At 45.0% G+C, this 24,885-nt stretch overlaps 1 protein-coding gene across 4 annotated transcripts in view; it reads left to right on the top strand.

Annotated features, from left to right (window-relative positions):
- The window catches only part of IPO8 (importin 8), a 69,467-nt gene extending 51,442 nt beyond the window's left edge, over positions 1-18,025 (top strand). Inside the window, exons 22-26 of one of the 4 annotated variants that reach the window (XR_012647100.1) lie at positions 3,305-3,510; positions 6,812-7,036; positions 7,854-7,970; positions 8,757-9,118; positions 9,497-11,010. Coding sequence is in view for 3 of the 4 variants with exons in the window: in XM_075006520.1 (XP_074862621.1) it covers positions 3,305-3,510; positions 6,812-7,036; positions 7,854-7,970; positions 12,337-12,434 (646 nt within the window). In the remaining variant the exon portion in view is untranslated. Of the gene's footprint in view, positions 1-3,304; positions 3,511-6,811; positions 7,037-7,853; positions 7,971-8,756; positions 9,368-9,496; positions 11,011-12,336 lie in introns of those variants that run through there. The other 3 variants (XM_075006520.1, XM_075006496.1, XM_075006511.1) reach the window with 3 other exon arrangements.
- Positions 18,026-24,885: the final 6,860 nt, after the last annotated feature.

Raw genomic sequence — 24,885 nt, 5'->3', positions numbered from 1 at the left:
GGAAGGTCATAAAAATGCCTCACTTGCCTTGAGGAAGTACATATCTCAGTTGTATCGTTCTTTTTTAAAAAGAAATCAAAAGGCAAAAGAATCTAAAATTCCTCCTCCTAGAGCATTTAATGGGAGCTCCTGAGAACTGGAGGAGAAAAGGATTGATCAGGTTTCATCCCCGAGTCCTTCACCAGGCCTAGATCTGGGGTGGGCAATACTTTTTCATGGGAGGATGAGGCACACTAAGATTTTGGTCAGCAGTCAAGGGGCAGGAAGAGGGGTGGGCAGGAGGGGTGGGGTATCAGTTCAGGCTCTGACTGGGAGGTACTTACCTAGGTGGCTCCTGGCCAGCAGCCCAGTGGGACCCTCAGACAGGTTCCGTGCCTGCTACAGCTTCAGGTTCAAAGCAGGTGGCTGTTCCATGTGTCCCTCCATGGCTGTGCACCTCGAGGGGCGGGAGGGGAAGCTCTGCATGTTGCTCCCTTTCCCAGCCCAATCACAGCAGCTGCTGTCCTTCCTCACTACCAAAAAAGTCCCATTTGGTTTGTTAGTGTACTGATTGCTAATTCTGCTATTCATCTTTGGTGGACAGGCAAGAGAACAGTTCTTCCGCTGTCTCAAGTTCACAAAAATTGGCTTTGAGCCTGACTTTGAGCTATCCTTCAGGGACCTCTAACACCACAATATATTTCAAGTGCACACATTTGTTCTTGAAGCTGCTCATTTAAATGCTTAAAAACATAGGGAGACAAATACTCTACACTTGTGAAACTATTTGGGATAGTTCCTAAGAATAAATCCATCTTAAACAATAATACTTGAGTCCTCTTGTCTCGTTTACTGTCCAAGCAGGGGAATTTAGTATGAAGCAGAGGCACTAATTACTATGGCTTCTTGACTTTTTGCTGTGTTCCATTTTGGAGTTGGCATTACATGACTGTAAAGCATTGAAGCACATTCTGAAATGTAGTGACCACATGACATTCACTGTTTCGGCACACATATAGGAAAACTTGTTCATTGCGCTGTAGGGACTTGAAGAAATTTCAAGGCTTCCAGAGTTAAGCTGCAGACCATGCTTGGACTTTGGGACTCCAAGCTGCAGACTATGCATGGATACTGGGGATGCTGTCATAGAAAGGCACTTCAGGGAGGAGTGTACCGGGGTCAGTATTCACGGGTTTTTTTTCTCTCTGGTCTTATAAATATTCATCTTGGTGATCTTTGTGCAATTTTGCTTTGCACATAAACAGCACCTGCAACCTAACAATATCAAGGGCTTTTTTCAAATATTAAGCCTTAGAAAACCATGGTGTAGGTACCTGGTAGTAATAAGTGTGTTTTAGTGATGGGTAAACTGAGGCACTGAGTAGTAATCCCAACCCTCTCCCCTTGACTTGTTGCAAAGCTGGAAATAGAATTCAGGAATCCCATCGCCCTCCTGATTTCAGCACGTAGCCTGCCTTCCCTTATTTTTTTTGACTTTTGGGGATCCTAACATTTGGAGACAGAGGATATCGTTCATCGCTGGCTGCAATTAACTCCTTTCTGAAGGCAATAAATGAGGGAGATTGTAAACACCATGCAGGCACTACACACAGCTTGATATGCTGGAGGACTTGGCTTTCCCTCACATGGACTATTGTCACCGGAAGGCCGTGCTTGCTCTTTTTAAGTAGTTTATTACTGCAGTCAACCGCTAAGAATATAGAACTGCTTTGCTAAGCCCTAACGAAGTTAACATACCAAGAAAAATCCCTAAAAATCCTCAGTGCTGTGTGAACCCTTATCTATTACATCTTTGTATCCATTTGTTTTGCCTGATACCTGTCTGAGGTACACCAATGTTCAGGAATGTGTGCCTGGTTCTGCCAGTGTTTGGGTCATCCTGTCTATAGGATAGACTGGGATAAGCACCCTGCACCCCACACTTGGGGGGGCATGCTTTGGGGAGCATGGGGTCCAGGGCAGCCTTGGGTGTTAGCAGGAGGCCTAGCACCAGCAGCAGCAAGTGACCTCGCTCCAACCCAGTTTGCTCTGCTCCACGCCACCCCTCCCCTCAATCTGCCCTGTCTCTCCACACCCCTGCTCCCTCCCCCATTTCACCCTTACCTGAAGTACTCCCCACGCCCCCTTTTCCTTTTTATGTCTTCAGACACTGGGAGCTGGCAGAATGGGATGGGCTTGAGGCTGCTGCTGGCACCAAGCTCTCCGCTAATCACCCCTGCCACCCAGGACCCCATGTCCCCCTGAATTGCGCTGCAACCCCTTCCCCCCTCAAAAAAATACAAAGTGTCAAGCCCAGAACAACTGCCCCAGCCCACCCTATGGGTGGGACAACTCTGCTTGGACCTGTTTTGGATAGTCCAGGGGAAGTTCTTTTTCCTGTAGGTTAACTTTTTTTCCCTATTTGGAGGTTGGCACAAAAGCTGTCAGCAGCTGAGAAATTTTAAAAAACTAGAATGCTGTCTCGTCAGAAACACAGCTGAACAGTGTTTGTAATCCTGAGGTGCCCAGTATTCAGAGTGCAGACACAGTCACGTCAGATGGAAGATAAGGATTTCCCGTGCCCCACTCGTGGTTGTGATGCTTTTGCTTATGCAGCCCGAAAGCATTTTTTAAAACTTGATTGCATTATATGCTCTTACCTGATAAATTTCCTGTGTACAGTCACTATTAAAGATCTTCCAGCTGTTACATTCCAGCCAACTCCTTCCCGTAGAATATCTTTGGATTACTTTTCCCAAAGGGTAGTTACATTTTTCCTAATTGGTCCATTATTCTGGAGACTTTTGAATTATGTCTTGCATCTCATTGATATTTGCAATTTTCTCAATTAAATTTAATCTATAAATGTAATGTACAATTTAGGCTGTTTAAGTAAAACCAGCACCTGTGGCACTCTGTCAGATCATCTCCCCAATTCAGTACTGGACCTCTTTTGTCATTGCTCTTTTCCTATGGTCCTTTTTCCTAGTTTTCAATCCGTATCTCAGTACTCTTTAAACCAATCCAAATTAATTGTCCCTGCCAGTTTAGTGATGTGCTGTGTCCAAAGCTTTACTGAAGATTAGGTAAATTACATCATGTTTAGTGTTTAGTATTACTCTTACTTTGTTGTATTTTGGAATCATAATTGCCAACTCCAGGAATTTAGCCAGTGTGTGATGGGTAGGCAATCCGCCATTACATGCTGTACCTGCAATTGGGAATTTTGCATTTAAAAGTCTAGGGGAAGGGCCTCTGTTTGAGCTGTTGCTTTGTACTGTTACTCTTCTCAGGTTTCTCACGTAACATACTTCTGTTGTTTTAGACTTCATGACAGAAAGATGTGTATAATAGGTCTGAGCATCCTAATGGAATTGCAAAACCGTCCTCCTGCGGTAGAGGCTGTGGCCGCCCAGATTGTTCCTTCAATCCTGCTCCTGTTTCTGGGATTAAAACAAGTTTGTGCCACACGAGAATTTACGGACCGAGAAGATCATGCTAAAGATGAAAAACACGATGCAGAAGATAATGGTAAAATCTCCCATTTCCGCATTTTGGATTTTGTCTGGATTTAGTTTTAAAAGTTTGTGAAATTACAGAGACTTTTAAGAATCTTCAGCCAATCTGCTTAATAGTTGGTCTGGTTTATTGAATGCTTCGAGAGATTCTCTTGTGAATTGGTCATTCCTCTTAAAATTAATGCTACCGCATTTTTGGAGAGTATCTGTATCACTGATCCTGAAAGGGCAGTTTTGTTTTAAAGATAAGGAAAGCTGCAAACCCAGGGTGCCTGATCATGAATGTGCTCCATAAACCAGCTTGCAGGAGACTCCTGACTAATAGGCGAGCAAAAATTTGGCAATGCTGTGAAGGCAGCAGTCTTGGTCTTAGAAAAAAGTATCCCCAGTAGTTATCTCTCAAACTAATCTAAAAAGCAATAGTAATAAATAGAGCCTCATATGTCCGTGGATATCTGTGAGTAGTGGAGTGGATACCCACACAGCTCTTCCCTCTTCCCCTCCAGGCGGAGGGATGGGGCAGGATATGACCCCTGCACTGCCGGCAGGGAAAAGACACAAGATGCTGCATCCTAAATCTCTCTGCAGAAGGTGTAGCATGCAGGCTCTGCCTGGCCACCCTTCCCCCGCCCGGTGAGCACTGACATTCAGAGCCCCAGGCCTGGGTTCCCAACTGCCTCTTACCCCCAGTTCCCACTTTCCTGTTGCCTGCCTCTTCTCTGCATGACACTGCCCATTTGTCTGTGCTCCCTAACTCCTCCCTCCTCCAGATATGTTGATTGCAGATTGTAAATCTGATAACTTGAGCCTGTTAGAAGCAGATCCACATTTTTGTATCAGTGCAGGATTCAAGTAATGGATGTAAAAGGGATCCCTGTCAAGTCATCTTCTTCTAGGTGGAGGGTGCCAAAAGGAAAATGGATTAAAAATTACTTGGAAAATATAACCGATTGTAGGAGTGTGAGAGGGAGGCCAGGCAAGGCAGGGGTTAAACAAGGCCTGTTAGCCCAATCAGCCCCACCCTGGTTCACTTGGCCAGTGTCAGGCCTGGAGGGATATAAAGGAGGGAAGCCAGCCCAGTTTGGGGCTGACCAGCAAAGAGGCAGGACCTCGTTCTGAGGCTGAAGGCCCCAGGCCGGAGCTGCCACCCGGTTAGCTGCTGGAGGGCGCAGCCCAGGACCCTCCCCCAGGTACTGAGGGGAGCAGGGAGCCCTTCTCCTGCCAAAAGGGGGAGCTAGATTCTCGGGGCCATGCCCCAAACTCAACCCAAGAGGCCCTGGCCAGGGGGCCTAGCCACTAGGCCACCCGGGCCCAGGTACGAACCGCTCACACCAATATTTTAATTCTAATTGGAATTTTTGATTTAAATAAAACAGGTTTAATTTTAACACAAACAATATTTACAATTTATTTTGCTGCTTAAGATGTAAATACAGTTAGTCCACTGAACTGGTGAAGTCATTGGCTTGACAGTTGGAATCAGAGTTTGTAAAGAGCTAAACCAGCTTTTGGTAGCATTAGCTTCTTCTCCAGGAGCAGAAATTATTGCCTCCCTTTCAGTTTAATGAACTAGTTCATTCAACGTGAAGAAACCAATGGTAACTTGAAAAAGCTCGTGTTCCTCTGCTAACACATCAGTGAAATCAAATGTGAGAAGTTGAAATCCACTAGTTTTAAAAACTTGAAGGGCAGAAACAATCAGTTTAATTCACAAACTACAGATAATACACCCTTTTTTTAAATAAATGGAAAACATATTTGATTAACTGTCTTTTTTGCATGCAGCTTATTTACAGTAGTTTTGTTAGATAAAAACAAATTTAAAGTGCTCTTTTTGTGCACTTATAATTGAAGCCTCAAATCTTAAATAAAAAGGAAATTCCTTTAGTAAATAAGAAATTTATCATTTTTGACATTATAAAACAAACAAAAAAATTAAGAATGTGAATGAATTTAAATTCGTCTATAGAATTGCTTAAAAACTATGCAGATACTATATGCTCCTGGTTAGCAAAAAGTATCACATTTAGTGGAAAGTCTCTGTTTTGTTCCAGATAAACATGTTTTAATGGTTACTAGCTTATGAGAAACAGTCTTCCTTTAGGAAAATAAACATCTGAAAAAGAAGGTCAAAATCAATTATTTATATCACGGTTTCCTGCTTACTGTTTTAAATCATGATCAGACTCGATGATGTAAATTGTTTTGATTTAAATCAATTCACCTTGGCACAAAAAACCTTATGACAGAGTTTACAAAGCAGGAATTGAGATGAAACAGGATCTTGTGGCTCAGAAGAGGCATCTCAATCTTTCAGGCAAAAAAGGGGGAAAAAATCCAGAGAATTTCCTGCACTGAGAGTGTATATTACACAGCATTTATGATAGAGTATTCTATTGTCTGGATATGTCTTAATTTGCAGGATGAGATAAAACCATTGTTAGCACTAATGCAGTGGGTATAAATGAAATGCATTTAACAGATGCAAAATTCAGACTTGATTGTAATTACATTGAGTTGCCTCTGCATATTGAACAGAAGAATGCAGTACAGCAGTTACATACTAATTTCAGTAGCAGCGTGCTGTTCCGATCTCTGCACTGTAATACTCCTAAAACCCCCAGCCCCACCCCTTCCAAATTGCTGGTCATATGCTTGTAGCAGATATGAGCAGTTCTGCTCACTTCCTATGGCTGACAGAAGAGAACCTTGAAATGCCTTTTTTAACCCCAGTTATGTTCTTGAAAATATTTCTTCGATATTTGGACATAGGAACTTGAAATGTTGCTTACGTCAGAAATAGCAAATAGCAGTGTTTGTTGGTTCAGGATATGATTGCTCCTTCATAAATAGGAATCTGAGCAAAACAACCAAGGGAAGTTGCACAGGAAGGACAATGGCAAAGCAATAAATTTGGTGAAAGTCTTTTAAGTGTACGTGGTGTCTGATTGTAAAGCCCAAGTAAGTTATTTACTGCATTTTATTAAGAACAAAATGCATGCCATCTATATTAATTTAAAAGAGGGAAGTTACTATTATATCCCTGTTGCAATTTTCTCACAAGCTACTTGGGTACATGTGAGAACAAATTTCAGTTCCGTACTTCCAAGGTGTTATTAGAAACAGACCGTAACTGTGTTCTGAAACATATGAATTGTTTTGATGGCTTCTTTTTTTCATATCTTTGAGAGCTTTTTTTAAAAGTGGGCCCATTCCTGGTCAAAAATGTACATGCATGAGTTTTGTCCTTTAGTGTGTTTATTTACGAAAAGCACGTGGTGATTTTAAAAAGAAAAATGTTGATACAATTGCAGAAGAGATCCCAAGCGATGAAGAGGAGACAAATGAAGTGAGTCAGGCAATGCAAGAGAATCATGGAGTAGGTGGTGGTGGAGGAGGAGATGAAGATGAGGATGATGATGATGATGATGACTGGGATGAAGATGCATTGGAAGAAACTGCTCTAGAAGGATTTAGCACTCCTCTTGATCTTGAAGATGGTGTAGATGAATATCAGTTTTTCACACAAGCACTGTTAAGTATGTACATGCCTATAGACATAGTTCTTTAACATGATAGTTCAGAGACACTTACATTAATAATTGTTTAAAACTCTTATCTTTGGTGTTAATAACTTCTTACGCTACTGAAACTGAAAAGTAACTGAAGGTGTTATTTATATGTTTGCTTCACTATTTATGCTGATTTACTTGCCCACCGCCCATTCTACTAGTGAGTTTCACTTTCTGATTCTCCTCTTCTAACATAACCATGAAATCTTTGGCTAGCGTACACTCAGGGATACGTCCAAAGCTGAACAGTTGTTCTAAATGACAAGGTACCGAAATCATTTCAGTTCATACTGTCAGTGTTGCAACTTTTCACAAAGCCTAAATTATAGGGGCTAAACTACTTCAGTAACTTTTGCATGTTCAAATAGAAGTATTTTTCGTTCTCTAAATTGTCAAATCCCTAAATGGAAAAGCATCTTTCTCCTATCGAGAAGGTTTAGTAAGTATAGTTTTATTGTTTTATTTCGAATGAGTTCAGTTTTCAACATTTTGATAATGAAGTGGAACATAAATATTGGACATAATTTGAAATATCACTAAGTCCCTGTTTTGAGGAAGTTTTTAATCACATGCTTAAGTTTTAAGCTTCTCAAATCCCTGTTGGAAATAGCCATCTCCATCTGTGTTCTGAGAAGCTGAGAACCTCACCCAGTGCTGAGATTGTAAGATCTATGTTTTTAATTAAATACCCAGATCTTTTCATCTTTGTGTCTTTCTTATAGTCTTAAATAGTCTTAAAACATAGGCCTAATAATCATTTTATATCTACTCTTTGTTTGGATAGCGATTCAGATGCGAGATGCAGCCTGGTATCACACACTGACAGCACCACTTAGTAACGATCAGAAGAAACAACTTCAGGAAATTTACACGTTAGCAGAACACCGGCGAAGTGCTGCAGGTCAGTCATTTCTCTGAGGCTGCTTTATGTGTTGTAGGGAACAGAATATGCCCATCTAACAATTACATAGGGTACAGTGGACAAGAATGAGTCCTTATCCACTACTTGACCTTGGGTTTTAAAGGAGTTTTGAGGCGCATAAGTACTGCATAGGTCCTTACGTTGTCTCTGCATTGAGATGAATCTTGCCTAAGCTGCATCAACACTAGAAAGTACATTTGGAAAATCTGTCCCTCTTTGAAAGAGCACATGGAGTGTCTACAGAAAATGCACTCTTGAAAGTGAATTGAAAGAACATGGCACTGCTTTCGAAAGCACTCCTCTAGTCCCATAATAGGAAGAGCATCCTCTTTCAAAAGAGGAGTCCTCCTTGGCGCTGGCCAGCTGGGGCATGGAAATGCCCTGGCCAGCTGCAGCAGAGCTCTGTGCTTCCTGTGTCTGGCCACTCTTAAAGCCTCACGGCCCCAAAAAACCTGTAGCAGGAAGCTGAGAGCATCCTGGCAGCAAACCCACGGCCTGTTTGCAGCATGGTCTCACAGTCACCCCCAAAGATCAAGAGAGCGACATGGCCAGTGTCCAGCTACCCCAGGAGTCCCACGAGCCCCCCCTCAGAGCCCTCACAGGGCTCCGAGAAACCCAGCCAGCCCCCCAAAATAAGGGCTCCCTCCTGGACTGAGCTGGAGCTCAGGGACCTCCTTGGCCTCTGAAAGGAGGAGGAGGAGGAGGTCCTTCACGAGGTGGGGGGCAAGCGGTGGAACATGGCCACATTTGTCCACCTCGCCACAGGACTGGCTGCCCAGGGACACCCTGCCCAGAGCCAGGAGCAGATCTGGAGCAAAGTAAAAGAGCTCTGGCAGGGCTATGCCTGAGCCCAGGACGAAGCCGGCCCCTCGGGGCAGATCCTGCCGCCTGCCCCTACTACCAGGAGATCTGCAGCCTCCCGGGTCCCTGAAATAGCTCCCTGTCACCTGCTGCCCTTGACACCACGGTGGATGAGCTGCCCCAAGAGGCCAAGGAAGTGCAGGGACCCCAAAGCAGCCCCATCCTTCCAGTCACCGAGCCAGAAGACTCCATCATAGACCTGACATCGCAGTCGTGGAGCTGGGCGATGGCCAGCCAGGCATCGGACGTAGATGAGGGACCCTCTGGTAAGTACCTGGTGTGGCGCACACCCCAGCTCACAGGGCAGGGGGCACCACAGCTGCAAGCGTGCCACCCTCTTGCTCGGCGGACTGGGGCCAGACACATCCTGGCTGGCCGTGGCTCCTGGCACGCCATAAAGGCCGCTGGCAACACCCAGCACTCACCCCTGTGGACAGCGCTGTGAGCTGCATGCATGGGGAGAGGGTGCATGGGGCCAAACTGTGGCCAGGGCTGCCTCATGTGGGCAGGACCCCCTCAGCACCTGTGATACCCCATCGCTGCCATTCCATTGGATGGGGGCTTGTGACTGCAGGGGGTGGGGGGCACAGCCCTTGTGCCAGTACCAAGGGACTGACTGACTCTCTTCCCCTCCATCCTTCCAGCCAAGCCGCAAGAGGGCCAGGGAAGCCCCGACCCATCCGTGGTCCCAGACAGCCCAGCGGAAAAGAGGGCGCAGTCAACCCCCCACCAGCACCACAACGGGCTCACAGCAGGGTGGGCATGGCAGCGGGCCATTGACCATGACACCATACATTGCCAGGCGGATGTGGCAGAGCAGCACCTCCACCTGGAGGAGGCCAAACTGGCCTGGCAGAGGGTGGTATGGAAGCACCTAAGGTCCAACCTGCAGGACATAACAACAGTCCTGTGGGAGCACCTGGGGCACTGGCCTGCCTGTTTCCCCCCACTGCCCCTTTGCTGCCACCCCCGCCAAGATTGATCTCGCCCAAGCCCTCCCACGGCCCTGCTTCCCTGTGCTGCCTGCGCCTTCCCAGTCCCACCGCGAACCCTGAACCAGGGTGGGGTGGAATCCCAGGGTCGAAGGGGCTCATAGCCATCCACCCCTGCCCTGGAGTAGTGCCCCTCTCTCCCACCAGTTGAGCTGCACCCCTCCCACCACTCCAAGTTGAGGTCCCCTTCCCCGGTGTGAGCTGCCCCCCGTCCCCAGTCCCCCCAATGTACATAGTTTGCTCCTATTCCCCACTGTAAATAGTTCTCTTCTGATGTTTGTAAATACCACATAGTTATTAGTTTCTGTTAAACAGTTTATTTTTCCACCATCCATGTGTCCTGTACTTGTGGTGTGGGGAGGTGAGGGGTGGATGTGTGTGGGAGTCTCTGGGACCTGTGAGCAAAGCTGTCTCAGAGGGCCTGCGTGATGCAGACCCCATCCCAGTGGGCCTGGTGACGGGGCAGCAGACGGCTGCTCGTAGCCGGGACCAGACTTGGTCACCCACCCCTATAGGCAGGCCTCACCCTTGCCCTCCACTATGTTGCGGAGGGTGCAGCAGGTGCCCACCACCAGCAGGACGTTGTGCAGCCCAACCTCCAAGCATGTGAGGAGGCACCTGAACCGGCCCTTCAGTACACGAAGGCCTGCTCCTCCATGTTGCAGGCCTGGTTGAGGGGTGAGTTAAAAGCTTCCTAGGTGTGATCAGGGTGGCCAGTGTAGGGCCACATCAGTCAGTGCTGCAGGGGTTAGGTGGCACCACTACTATTCACAGGGGCATGGTGACATCCCCCACCTGGAGCTCTCATAGTGGGACGTATGTCCCAGCCTCCATGCGGCAGGAGAGCCAGGAGTTCTGGAACACGTGGGTGTTGTGTGTCCAGCCCACCCAGCAGACATAGATATCCATGAAGCGGCCCTTTGAGTCCTCCTGCACCTGGTGGCCTTTCCTGTTGACATAGCAGCCGGCACTGTGTTCTGGGGCATGGATGGGGACATGCGTCCCGTCCAGGGCACTGAAGCAATGTGGGAAGCTGACCGCAGTGAATCCCGCAATGGCTGCATCCACGTCCCCCACGCAGATGACCGAGTGGAGCGGTATTGTGTTGATGGTATGGACACCTTGCATGGGAGGGAGGGCATGTGCTCTCATGAGGGTGTGATAGGGTGTGCCTGGCCCCTCCCCCATGCCCCCAGCCACCAAGGGTCCCCCTTCCCTGGGAGCCCCCTCCTCACTCCCAGTGGTGGGTATGTGACCCAAGCATGCCTTACCTCTATGCCTTCCCTACTCTGACCTGGTGCCCCGCAGACCAGAAGCTGTCCAGGGTGGCCAGATTCCAAATGGCAATGGCAACCCTCTTCTCAAGGGGGAGAGTGGAACGGATGCAGGTATCCTGATGTCTGAGGGTGTGGGCAAGCCAGTAGCAGACCTCCTGGAAGGTCTGTTTGCTCATGCGGAAATTCCAGAGCCATCTTGCGTCCTCCTGTCCCCCATCACCAGCCACATCCACCAGTCAGAGCTGCTGGGGTAGCTCCAGATGCACTGGGGCACATGAGGGGGGTGTGCTGGTGGGATCCTTGGAGGGGTGCTCCAGGGCCCCAGCTGGGAGGCTTGGCCCCGGGAGGAGGTGGAAGGTGGCCAACTATGGCACCTAGGAAGGCCAGCTCTAATGCCAAGAGTTCCTGATGGGGATCCGTTGGTCGGTGCTGGCAGTCAGGTCCCTGCATGGGCTCTGCAGCGCATGTGGCAGCTCTGCAGGCCTCAGCCTGTGTGGGGGGTGGCGTTTGGGAGAGGTCCTTTCAGGGAGCGTCTGGCTGCAGCCCCCCCAGTAGGGCCTGTCAGCCATGTGACCCCCTCCACAGTATTTTCTTCTTCGTTCTTTCAAAAGAGCTCCTGTGGCTGTGTGGACACTCTCTTCGAAAGACGATTTCTGGGGGATATCGTACAGAAGCTCGTCTCTCAAAAGAGCGCTGTAGTGTAGACATAGCTCTGAGATTAACATTGCCTATAATGTGTAGACTCCTGTCTGGCAGGTCATGGTTGTTTAAATGAAGCCTGAGCTAGGTTTTCTGATGAACCTGGCTGACAACCATTCATTTGACCAAGACTGTTATAGATCATTGTGTGTTTAGCAGCCATTTAATTTTTTTACCACTAAAATTACTTTTCACAGTAAATATAAACTTATGAACATTTAAAATGGGACCTGCAGCTGGTGAACATAAATTCACTAAACCGAGGAGCATGCAGAGCAATGTCATGAATAATTATTTTATAATAAACTAATCTCTCAATTTCTGTCATAGGGAGGGGTACGGAATGTTACTTAAAATAATCTAATCTCCTGCAATTGATCACTGCCACAGCATGTCTGAGAATGAAGTCTTGGTCAATAGAATTTGTTTCACAAGTTTCCTATTCCGCACAGGACAATGTAGAGCAGACCCAGTGGCTGTCCACTCTTACCTTTTCTTTCCCTTCTGTGATTCCAGAGACTAAGACGATAGAACACCAAAGCAGCTACACGTTTGACAACAAAGGACTGATCACAGCATTTAACTTTGGTGGAAATGCTCTTGGAGGCAACTGAAGTGAAACCACAAGTGACTCTGGAATGGTTTCATCATTACATTTTATTATAAAATAGTCATGACTTCTGAGTGTGTGTGGATGGGGGGAAGGTAATCTGATGCTCCAGATGGTTTCCCTTCAGATACAGCAATGTGTTTTCCCCACCAGGCTGCTCTTTCTAACCAGCTACAGTAACAGTCACATTCATGTGGTGTTTTTATAATTTGATGGACAGAAAAGAAGACATCTGCCCTCAAGGACACTGAATGATGGGGAGGAACTACAATGAATCTAGTTGAGTTGCACGTCTCAGGTTTTTGCCATGCAGAATTGATGGATTCATATGGATAACAGTGCCTTCTGTTGTACATGGCTTATCTGAGCAAATGAATTTGAGTGTATTACAATTTCTAAATGTAAGGATTCTTCTAGATGCACTGTGAGCCTTGGTTCCATGTTTTCCTGCTCTCTGTCTTTTACTGAGCAACTTAATTGTTTGTCAGTTGCATATACATTGCTGGTTTCTAAAACGTTATCTCAACTTCCCTTCTTGGTACAGACCTGTGTATGCTGGGCATTCTTCTGGTATTGTAAGGCATACTCTCAGGTTTTCAAGGGTTCTTCTCAAAAAAGCAGGCATTTCCCTTGATGCAATGGTCAACTCAGCCCACATCCTTGAGCTGTCTTCATTAAGAGACAACCCACTTGAGATGTAATGGCACTCATACCGGGGCAGGTTCAGATCAAAATAGACACTGATACCACATAATTTTCATCTCCACAGGGGTGTGAGGGATCAGTCTCTGGCCCTTGCAAGTAGGTGTTCTAAATGACAGCTTGTCTAATTTTTTTTCTGAGCACTGGGGTTTATTTTGGGACCCTGTACATTCTTTTCTTTGTCATTCCAGCTATAGTACTGAAAAACTGGGTTCTGTAACATTTTAGAGCAGTCATTAATCTTAATGGAAGGGAAAGCAGCCCCAAATCATGCTCTTGCATGTCTTTCTGCTCTGCAGCCCATTTGGCTCCTCCCTTCACTGCTGTAATTCAATCATGCTTAATTCTTCCCAAGTTTAAAAGGTGAGTCTCACACTCCAGGGTATACCATCACCTAATGTATGTTAATATGGTGAAACTTTATCTTAAACAGACATCTAACTAAATACTAAATTTCACAGAAACCTCTCCTACACCTAAGGGGTTAACAAAATCGTAGAGGAAATGATGGGGATATGTTAAAATGGTTAAGTATTTTTAAATGAGGATTGAAGGTGGAATCTGTATAATCTATATTACATGTCTTTTTTGTGTATGATCACGTGTTCAGGACTTGATATGACCGGTGAAAAGCCCTTGGTGTGGGGTTTGGAAAGCCCAAAGACTCCATCTTTCCCCATCATCTCTTCAGCTACTGCAAAGCAGGGAGGGTACTGTCCTTGGACCCTGCTTAGGGCTCTCATCTTTTATACTAACCTCCGTCTAGAAGGTGCTCTTGTTGCCCAGCTGCAAAAATACCTCTCTCCTGTTTTTCCCTTCTCGTGCCCCGGAATCTTCTGCTTGCTGAAACTACTGAGTGGAGAGGGTCCTTTGCTATGTTAGCCCTGCTCAGCATTCTACCTACTGCCATGGGAGGTCATGTGTCTACTGTACACCTCCCTTGGCCTCAGTGTTAGGTCCTCTGCAATGTCTTTCTCTGCCACTACTTCATAATTTTTTTCACAGCAGTCCTGGAATGAAATTGACTAGGTTCCTGTTAGTTTTTCATGGAAGCACCCAGGATTTTGAATAGCAGTTGTGAAAACTATTATGTCTCTTACACTATCTTTCACCCCGCTAAACCCTGAGAAAACTTTGGACACTTGAAAAGCCAGGTCCCAGTGCCTTTGCTAATAAAGTGGCTAGTGATTTTGGCTGTGCAGTATGAGTCTCTTAAAAGAGATTTGATTAGCAGAGGGCAGGTGCTCAGTACTTTTTGAAAATCAGGTCCCAAAGTCATTGGTCACTTCAGAGATTTAGGTCTGGAGATATCTGTGTAGGTTAGAGAGAAAACAATATACTACATCACTTTATATTCAATTCACACTTTGGTTTCTTTGCACCCATACAGGCTAGAAACTTGTTCACAATTGTGAACAAAAATTGGAAGGTGATGACATTGAATTCTGTGCACACTCTTGGCAATGGAAGCTTCCCTTTTGCCATTGCACCTCTGGCAAATGGAGTTTTTAAGCCCTATGTTCATTTATGTATAAAATATTAGATTGTCCATCAGTGGGATTTCCTTCAAAGTCTATTTTCTTTCTCCCCTCTCACTAGAACTAAGAAGGAAAGGGATTTTTTTTTCCTACTAATGAACGTAATTGGGTAATCAAAAGTTTTCAGGAGTTAACACGTTCAAGCAGAAATCTGCCAACGTATACTGCTATCTTTGTGTCCACCCATCTCAGTCAGGGTTGTTCCCTTAACTCTGCTGCTTGTATACTTTTCAAATGACCAGCCAAGGAAATTTCATCCAGATGTTTCTTACAATGGGTTGAAATAGCTAGGTGATATCTCACAATTGTGAGCAGTAGGGAGATTTTAGAGGATGGTGCACAAAAGGGTTAATAACTTTCTACTTCCCACCAGATTGAGTAAATGTTTCTATAAACATAATTTTATACCCTTTTTAAAAAAGTATCCAATTAAAGAAATAGTCCAAGGTTTACTGGGCTCCATGCTCCCCTTTTACATAGTCGGTTCTCTTTTAAGGTGATAAATATGCATTCATACATAATCATACTTAGTAAAAGATTGAAGGGATTTCTTGAGATGTGCCCAGCTTGTACTACATTTAGTACATATGTGCATTACTGTCTTATGTTGAAGCCAGGGTAATTGTGGAACATCAGAGACCAGCAATATTGAACTGAGCAAGATGTTGTTGCCCTTGCAAATGCAGAGATTTATGAATGTATTATCAGATAAAGAAGAAGTTGACAAAAATAACCTTTGCTAACCTGTGCCGGCATTTGCTGAGTGTGAAAGAAACTGTATAGGCATTATGAGTGCTTATGTATGAAATTAGACATGTGTAGGTTATAATTATAACAAGTGTTAACTTATGTGGTAAAACACCTTTTTCAGATAAATTAACCGGTCCTGAGTGTTAAATTCAAATGCTGTTTTGTCATTCTTCAACTGCTAGTGACTCTGATGATCCTTTTCATTTTCTCTTTTTGCTCTGGCTGTTTCTTTCTTTGAAGGTGAAAGAGTACAGTCTGCTTTTGCAGCAAACTCAACAGCCCAAATGCGAGCTGCAGGAAGAATGAAGAGTACCAAAGTGAAGAAAACGTGCACAGTGTGATTAAAATTGACATCCTTTGGATGTGTCTGAGTGAAATATGCAAACCATGTTCTGCAGATTGTCATAGTAAGATCCTTCATGTCAGTGGACAAAGGTTGTTCTTGGATTGTGGGGGTGAGAAGGTGTGCAAATAAGTGGTTTACTACTTCAGAATCTGCCATTTGTCCGTGTGGAGGATGTTAGTTTCTGCATGAGTGTTTGATTCCACCACAAAGTAGTAAACAAGAGCTCCATTGGAACCGTAGGATTTTGGACTTTGTCAGGCGATACTCTTACATGCCACCCTTATTTCTGTGCCACCGTTGGTAGTGGAGCTGTCTTCAGAGCTGGACACCCAGCTGTTTGCTGGTGTTCTTCAGTTGCCAAGCTCTGAAGGCAGTGCAGGAGCACCCCTTCTACAGCAACCTTGTGAACCCCTTTTTGATAAACTCTTTGAGGGCTTTACATGTTTAAATTTTGCCATTTAAACTACATATTCATACTTTGTTACAATACTATGGCATTTAAGATTTAAATATCTGCAACCATGGCATTCAAGTTTTTTAAGCACTATGATTATGACATTTGTAAAAATGGACTGAATTTGATAGGACCCCTCAGTGACACAGGCGGGTCCCATGGATCCTGTAGTGGTGTGTTGGACATGTGACTTCACCGCTTGTATTTTTTTCTAAAAGTTGAGGCAAGACTGCAGTTAGAAATCATGATTTTGAACTTCAGAGCTGACAGAGGTCAAGGGTTGGTATGTAGAACTTGATTTTTAGCACAAAGAAGAAAAAAGTTATATCTTCTTCTTAATGTTCTGTGCCAGCTTTGATTAATGTCCTCCAGTACTTTGGCAAACTCCCCCAGTATCTCTGATTCCTCACTCATTCTTAGTCCAAGAGGCTTTGGTGCAATTTAGGTGGGCAGAGACTCTCATTTCCTCAATCTCAGCAAAGCATTTAACACAGCTATCTTAAAAGCTGCTTGATTGAGAGGAAAAACACTTCATAAAGGTGTAAACTACACTCTCTCCTTGAAATGTTACATGTAATCCAAGGAAGTGGGATGTAGTCATTTACAACAGCAGCAAAGGTCCTGAGACTACTTGAAGAAGAGATCAGAAAGCCTTCTATACAGAGACCATATATAGACCAGCTCAGTTCCCTGCATAATATGTATCCTCTGTCATTTCTGATGAAAACAAAATACATTATAAAGAAAGGTAGATGTAAAATAAGTCTTTTTGCTCTGCGCTGGCAGAGAAATCTCTGGTGCATGGATCTAGTTGGGATGCTCTCTGCAGACATACTCATATGCCTTTTAAGAAAGGATCAGTTGAGCCAATGGGCAGACGCTCTCCTGATGTCAGGAGCTTGATTTTGACAACCCATGGAGTGAGCGATCAAGTCAAAATTTGGCTGTCTGTATTGGGGTGCATTCCTCTCACTGGCCCTGAGAGGCTGAATTTGGCCAAGTGGGCCAAATCAATGAATTAGGCTGGAAATGGGGGAATACTTAAGCTGGAGGAAGTTAATTAGAAAGAGGCTCACATATGAAGGAGCAGGTGGTGTTTTACAGAGCCAGGAGGCTAGCAGCAGTGAGGGGAGCCTGCAGTCCCTATCCCTGGTGTAAGGGAGAAGCCTGGTAGGAAGGAGTCCGGGGTAAGAGCAGATAAGGTGGTGGAGATGCACACCTTAGCTGTTTGCTATAGGGCCCTGGACTGGAACCCAAGTAGTATAGTCCTGGGTTCCCCTAACAATCACTGCAGAGTGGTACTGCTCAGGGACAAGCTGCCCGGAATACTTACTGGGCATCAAAGTCAGAGCTCTGGGTGTCCAATCCTATTGTATCCTATTATAGCCTTCAAGATAGTGAGTGTCTGCAGTCAGGATCCTTAACAATATTTAGCATTCCAAGCATCACAGCCAGCTGGCGAGCCATTATCTGACATTTTGGGAAACAGCCCTGTGGAAAATCCCCCATGGAATTTAATTGTGTGGTGGTCTGGGGACAGAGAGGGTCCAGTTGAATTAATGAGCACTATTTTGCTGTATGTTTTAGATTGTGTACAGTTCTTAATTTTGGTTAGCTCTGCCAGATATGCAACTGAGGAACAGTATGTGCATCTTTCGATGTTAAAGGTGCTCTAGGAATCATGACTGCATCCGAAGGCAAGTTCTAAATTGCCCTGCTGCTGAGAACCAGGAAGTGAAACTGGTTAACCTACTGTTATTGCCCATGCTGAGGGAAGTGAAAAAGAACTCATGCAAAAAATGTTTGAAAATTAGAAGGTGTATTTTCTAATTTTCAAACATTTTTTGCATGAGTTCTTTTTCACTTCCCTAGTAATTTAAGATGGTGAGTAACAAGTGAAGGATTCTTTAAATATAAATTTGGTACAGTCAAACTGTTTCGATTCTCAGCCAATATATCAGTGCCCAATTTTTCTCCCTTTACTCACGTGTACAGGTTGAACCCCTCTGGTCCAGCATGATTTTAGTTACCTGAGTGACCACTTATCATGGGTGTGGGCAAGATTCCCACAGTCCCATAAAGTTTGTTTCTCCTCCCAGTGGTCCCTGCGGATGCTCCGCTCGGGTCTTGGTGCGGCCCGGTGCCACAGATTGGAAAGCTTTTCTGAGCAGAGCCGCCCCCACCCCCTCACCCTGTGCCGCGCCTGCACACTCAGCATCTTGAGCTGCTGCCGCTCTGCTGGAGTGCATGCACGGCACAGCCCTTGTCTGTTCCTTTTCTACCGTCCCTGGCTGAAGACAGATGTCGCAGCAGCTCTTCTCCTTACCTGAGAAACAATTAGAGATCCAGTTAGCCTCCCCCTTTACCTCATAGTTTCCACAGTTACATCTTTTTATCTCTTTTTTTTAAAAACAAACAAACAAACAAAAAAAAACCCAGCAGTTGCGGCAGTGGCGCAGCAGCAACTTTTTTCTCCTCACAACCTGCCAGATTCTCCCAGACTGAAGAAGGGCAAAGAAGCCCATTCTGTGAGCAGGTGCCCTCGTTGCCAGAGTACGCTGGCAACAAAGAAGGCCTGGGAAGCATGACTAAAGGAGCCACTCTGGGAAATGTCCCTATTATTCAGGAACAAGCCAGAGGACATGTGGGTGCAGCAAAAACCCTCAGATAGAGCAGCTATATAGCCCTGCAAAGGCTCCCAAATTATAAGAGCTTCACCAGCACGTTCTCTACCAGTGTTGCCTGGAGCCTCATGTTCCCCGGTGCCGCCTCTATAGGGTGCCATGGAGAAATGCAGGTCCTCCTCAGCTAGAAGATCTGCGGCAGAGACCAGGTGAGCCACATCAGTTGGCAACACTTAGCCACCAGCTTCTGAAAAGCCACACATGCCTGCACCAGGACAAACCAGAGGAGATGCGGGTGCAGCAAAAGCCATCTGATAGGGCAGCTTTATCACCCTGCAATTGCTCTCAATCCACAAGGGTCTCCTGCAAAGTGCAGCTCAAGGCTGTACTCTGGGAAATGTCTCTGCTACCAAGGGACAAACCAGAGGAGACACGGGTGCAGCAAAAGCCCTTGTATAGTGCAGCTCTATCGCCCCGTAAAGGCTCTCAAGCCACAAGGGCTTCACCGGCAAGCTCTCCATCAGTGCTTCCCAGAGCCTCGTATTCCCCAGTGTCATGAAGAAACACAGGTCCACCTCAGGCAGAAGAAGTGAGGCAGAGAACAAGCAAGCCACGTCAGTTGGCACTACTGAGGCATCAGCTTTCAAAAAGCTACATATGCCTCATCCTACCAGGTCTGCCTCTGTGCCAGAACAACCGGCACCATTTTTCTCTCTTTTTACCTCAGGGGACCACTTCACACCAGTCCCCTCAACCCTTTCCTCTCCGCTGCTCTTTCTGTTTTACCTCAGGCTTATAGCAGCTCCAGCTGCACATATTTTACAGCTCTTGTTTTATTTTACCAGACTAGAGCCTTTTTATTCGCCTGAAGGCAGGGTCACTGAGCACAAGGGCTGTTTTTAAGTGAAGCCTATTTTGTTTCAGCATTGTACAAAGTACAATAGGTTGTTTTTTTTCTCTCAAATGCTTTTTTTTCCCAAGACTACCAGCTACTTCCAACAAGAGAGAAAAACGGATTTTAACTAAATCTGCTCCTCCGTATGAGGAGTGGAAGCCACTTGATAGCATGGGTAGAAAGGCCTTCTCTGCTTTCCTCCAGCTACATATATCAAATCATACAGCATTGCTGGCCAAATATATGCACCACATGTTTGAAGAAATGTCTGCCTTTATTGAATACATTCCAGATTATAAAAGAGAGCCAATACTATGAGGGCTCATTGATAACAAGGACAACCCTCAGGCCTTCCTCAAGTCCACTGACACTGCTGCATGTTCCCTAGCAGTAGCAGTGGTTGTGAAGACAGCCTCCTGGCTCCATGTTTCTGGTTTCCCAAAGGGGGATCAGACAAGGCTGGAAGACCTCCCCTTCGAAGACGCAAAACTCCTGTGGAGTCCACATGCACCTTCCTTGCATCCCCTGAAAAACTCCACCACCACCCATCACACACTGGGCTTTCAGGTCCCTGTGTAAAATGGAAGTAAAATAAGAATCACGTCCCACTGATATCATACACACAGTGACGTTAGACACCACAGCTGCTGCTGCTCCAGCTGCGAGCTCTGCAACCAGTAAACAATCTAAGAATGTAAAGGTAGATGCTAACAGGGAGTTCCCCTCACCCAACAGAGGACAAGCGCACAACTCCAAGCCTGTTCTGTTCCCTGTGAGGACTCCAGGTGAGATTGCAAGGGCTGCTATCACCTAATGTGCCCCAAAGGTTGCATGCCCTGGCTTCAATGTGCAAGCAGCTAGGCAAGCTTAAGACTAATGTGGCTCTAAAACCATCACATCACCGGCAGAAACAATGTGCCCTGCTACTGGCAAAATAGCAGATCTAACAAAGACACATGCTTGACCCTGTGAACCTATCCTGCTGCACTGGAAGGTAAAGGGTTCACGGCTGCAGTACCACAACTGGCTGGGAACTCATGACCTTCAGGATGCCTATTTCCATATGACCGTCCAGCCCACATGCAGGAAATACCCCAGATTTATGGGGGATGGACAACATGGTACTTCCCTTTGGCCTCTCCACTACACCGAGGGTGTTCTTCCTGGTGCTGGCAGTAGTGGCAGGTCACCTGCACAAGCAGAAAGTATCCATCTCCTCATATCAGGACGACCGCCTGATAAGAGGAGACTCCCTGCAAACCACACAAACAGCAGTTTGTGAAGGAGGAAAGCAAAGGTAGCAAAAAAAGTAAAACTTTCCTAGATACACTTACCATGTCACCCTTTTAGCCCCACAATACCTATCTATGAAGGTGGCTTTCATAGTGGCAGTAACATCAGCAAGAAGTGTAGCAGAAATTGCAGCCCTTAAGACAGACCCTCCTTTCACCAGGGACAAAGTGATATTCAGGCCTCATCCAAAGTTTCTCCCGATTTTCATGTAAATGAATCCATCTACTTACCAGCTAATTTTCCCTAAACGTCATGCGTCCTCCAAGGAGGCTATACTACTTACGTTTGATGCAAGGCTGGCAATTGTATTCTACCTTGAAAGAACTAGAGCAAGTAGAAAATTGAACGGACTCTTTGTGGCATGGTCAGGGCCTCACACAGGAACAGCTGTTTTGGCAGTGCATTTCCAGTTCCATATGCACTGCATGCCAACTCAGAGGCAAACGGCTGCCACTGACTATCGGGGCTTGCTCCACATGGACAGCCTTCCTCAGTAATGTACCTGTAGTTGGCATCTGTACAGTGGCTATGTGGTCTTCACCCCATATGTTAACACTGACTTATGCTTTGGCAGATGAGGTCTTGCCTCCATCCATATAAGGCTCCAATACCCACCTCCACCAAACAGGTACTGCTACAGAGTCACCTGAGTGGGGCACCCACAGGGAGCACTCGAAGGAGAAGAGGAAGTTGCTCACCTAGTGCAGTAACCATGGTTCTCCGAGATGTGTCCCTGTGGGTGCTCAACTACCCCCACGTCCTCCCATCTGCTTGGAGTCTACAGGGACTTCAGGTATAAAAGACCAGACAAAGGCTGCACTGCACATAACCTTCAGCAGGGTGGCAGCAGGTCAAGCTGCTGAGTGCGCAGGCACGGTGCCGAGGAGGGGCTCTGCTCTGGAAATCTTTCCGACCTGCAGTGCCAGGACATACTGAGACCTGAGTGGAGCACCTGCAGGGATACATCTCGAAGAACCATCATTACTGCACAAGGTGTGACTTCCTGCTACAGCCACCAGGCCTGGCTCTCAGAGTTCTGGGCTTTTATTTAGCTGTAATTTACCTCTAAATGTCTCCTCAGAGTTCAGTAAGCAGTGGAAGTGTAGGTAATGCTGTTGGAGAGTATTGACCACCTGTGGTCTGGAAAATTGTCTGGCGCTGGTCAGGTCCCAAGAATGCCAGATTAGAGAAGTTCAAACTGCAGTAGAATCTTTATGACATGCATAAGCACCACTGATTTCTCTGGATTTCTCACCAATTGATGTCAATAGCTGCTTTTCTTTTTACAAATGTAGAAATCTTTTTGTTTTGTTGCAATTGGACCATTTTAATGATACATGATAGTATTAATTTTCCTCTTAGAAATGCAAAATGAGAGAATGATCAGTGTGTTTTGAAATGAAATGGAAAGGTGCACTAGGACATTATTTTTAGAGAACAGAAAAACAATGAACTTTGAAGCAAATACAAGCTAGGTAAATATATGTAAGTGTGGTAAAAATAATGTAAAATGGTATATATTGGACTTAGTTCTTGAATTATTTTTTGAAATGTTTTGGTATTTTTTCAATGCCAAGGAACGTGTGAAAACTTACTTTGGATTCTCTGTGTTTAAAACTATTCTGGAGCTAAATTGCTTGAAAATAAAGCTGTGCTTCAAAAGAGAAGCAACATGGATTTTTCTTGCATATTACTGTGGATATGTCTGCAATTCTGCTGTGATTCTAAAGAGAGACAGCACCAAGTTATGGTAGCAGATCGTATGTCAGGATCGGGACCTCTAAAAAGATGCACACTTCCTGAAATGTTAATGAGCAAACTGGACTTTAATTTCAAGAATGAGCAAATGATAAACGTGGAGAAATTGTAAGCAGAACCTTTTCCTAACAAGGTGAATTGATGTTAAAGTATTTTAAAAGACTCCTATGTAATTTTAAATGTTATTGGTTAGGTTCAGTACTCCATGTGTTGGGCATTTGCTTGTGTTGTGCATTTGTATGGTAGGAATAACATGAACTTTTTTTCCTTGGCCATGTCTACACTTGACCAAAATTTCAAAAGGGCCATGCTAATAGCCAGATCAAAGAATACTAATGAGGCTCAGAAATGAATATTCAGCACCTCATTAGCATGCTGCCGGCCCCAGCACTTCAGAGGTGCCATGTTTCAATCACACGTGGCTCGTCTCTATGGGTCCTTTTCAAATGGACCCCGCAAACGTCAACTGATAGGAATAAGGGGATGTCGACGTCTGCGGGGTTCTTTCAAAAAGGGCCCCGTGTAGACGAGCCATGCATGATTGAAACATGGCACTTTCAAAGTGCCGCAGTCAGCAGCATACTAATGAGGCGCTGAATATTCATTTCAGCGCTTGGTTAGTATTCTCCAATTTGGCCATTAGCATGGCCCTTTCAAAATTTTTGCCAACTGTAGACACAGCCTATGTGTAAAATGCCACAAGCTAGGGAACCTCATTTCACTTGTAGTCTGGCTTCATATTGCTTGAAAAATCTACTTGCAAGAATATCCAGGAATTAAATTTTTCACAAATTCAGAGTTAATCTTCTTACATACTGTTTGTACCAATATGTGTATTCTTACTTGCTGAGGTGGTTATGCTTAAGAACAAATGGATTTACAGAAGCATGTAGCAGATTCTGATTTCAGGTGAGAGCATAAAAGATGTGCGAAAGAAATTTCTTTGGATTTCATCATTACACTGAATGTGCCTGTTCTTCATTTTGGGAAAGCAGCTTCCTAAAATTACTCACTGCCAGAACTTGCACCAGCCTCCCTCTTGGAGATATTTCGGGCATTATACCAATTTTATATTAAAATTATATGATCTTTCAGAACTTCCAGAGAACTGCCCTTGCTCAAATAAATCTTGTGTTGCCATCCATGGGAAATGTGCTGGAGGTGAGGGGCTGCAGATGTGGACTTTATGATTGATTGGAGCATTTAATCTTTAGCACTTGTATTTGAAATACTTTACAAGCATTAAACACATATATTATAACCCCTCAGAGAGGAATATTGGCCCCATTTTACAATTAAGGGAATTGAGTTACTGGCCTGTTGAAGACCACAGAAATGGGGTCTGTATCAGCTGGCATTAGAGATTTAGGGGTAAAATTCTGGCCTCAGTGAAGTTACTGGCAAAATTCCCACCCAGTTTTAGTCATGCTGGGATTTCACCCAAGCAGATGAATAAATTCTCAGCTCTGCACTTGGACCATGGGATTCTGTTTTCCTTTTTCTGAAAAATGTCTAAAATGTAATTCATTATGGAACTGGCCAACCATAATGAAGTCTTTTGTTAAGATGACATTTTACTCTATCTGGCGATGACATCAGTTAATTTTATTGTCTCAGGGTGTTTGTTTTCAATAAGCTTGTAAGTGTGTGGGGGGGTGCTCGGGAGGGGATGAGCCCAGACTATGGTGAAGAATCATGGAAATGGAGGACTGGAAGGTGCCTCAAAACATCATCTTTTTAGTCTCCCGATGGAGAGTGAAGACCAAGTATAGACCAGCCTTTATGTGCATTTGTCTAACCTATTCTTAAAAAGTTTCAGTGACAGAAATTCCATCTCTTCCCAGCAGTGCTCCCTCTTGGAATGATGCTCATTGTAAAAATGTTGATGATATTGAAATGAATCTGATGTGGCACCTCTGTATACTTCCCTGGTGGGCAGGAGGGTGGGAGCTTCACATGATCCATTCCATTCCCTATATCCAATATAATAATGAGCCTGATAGTTTCTTTGGAAGAAGTAGCCAACATGCTGGATCAATTATGAGGCCCATATGTTTTGATTCTCAAAAATATGCAGTAGACTAACATTGACTTC

Source organism: Carettochelys insculpta, chromosome 1 (genome assembly GCF_033958435.1).
Source record: "Carettochelys insculpta isolate YL-2023 chromosome 1, ASM3395843v1, whole genome shotgun sequence".
In the NCBI taxonomy this organism is placed as follows: domain Eukaryota; kingdom Metazoa; phylum Chordata; order Testudines; family Carettochelyidae; genus Carettochelys; species Carettochelys insculpta.
Note: the sequence above shows the minus strand (reverse complement) of the source record. Positions and strands in the feature narration are given on the sequence as shown.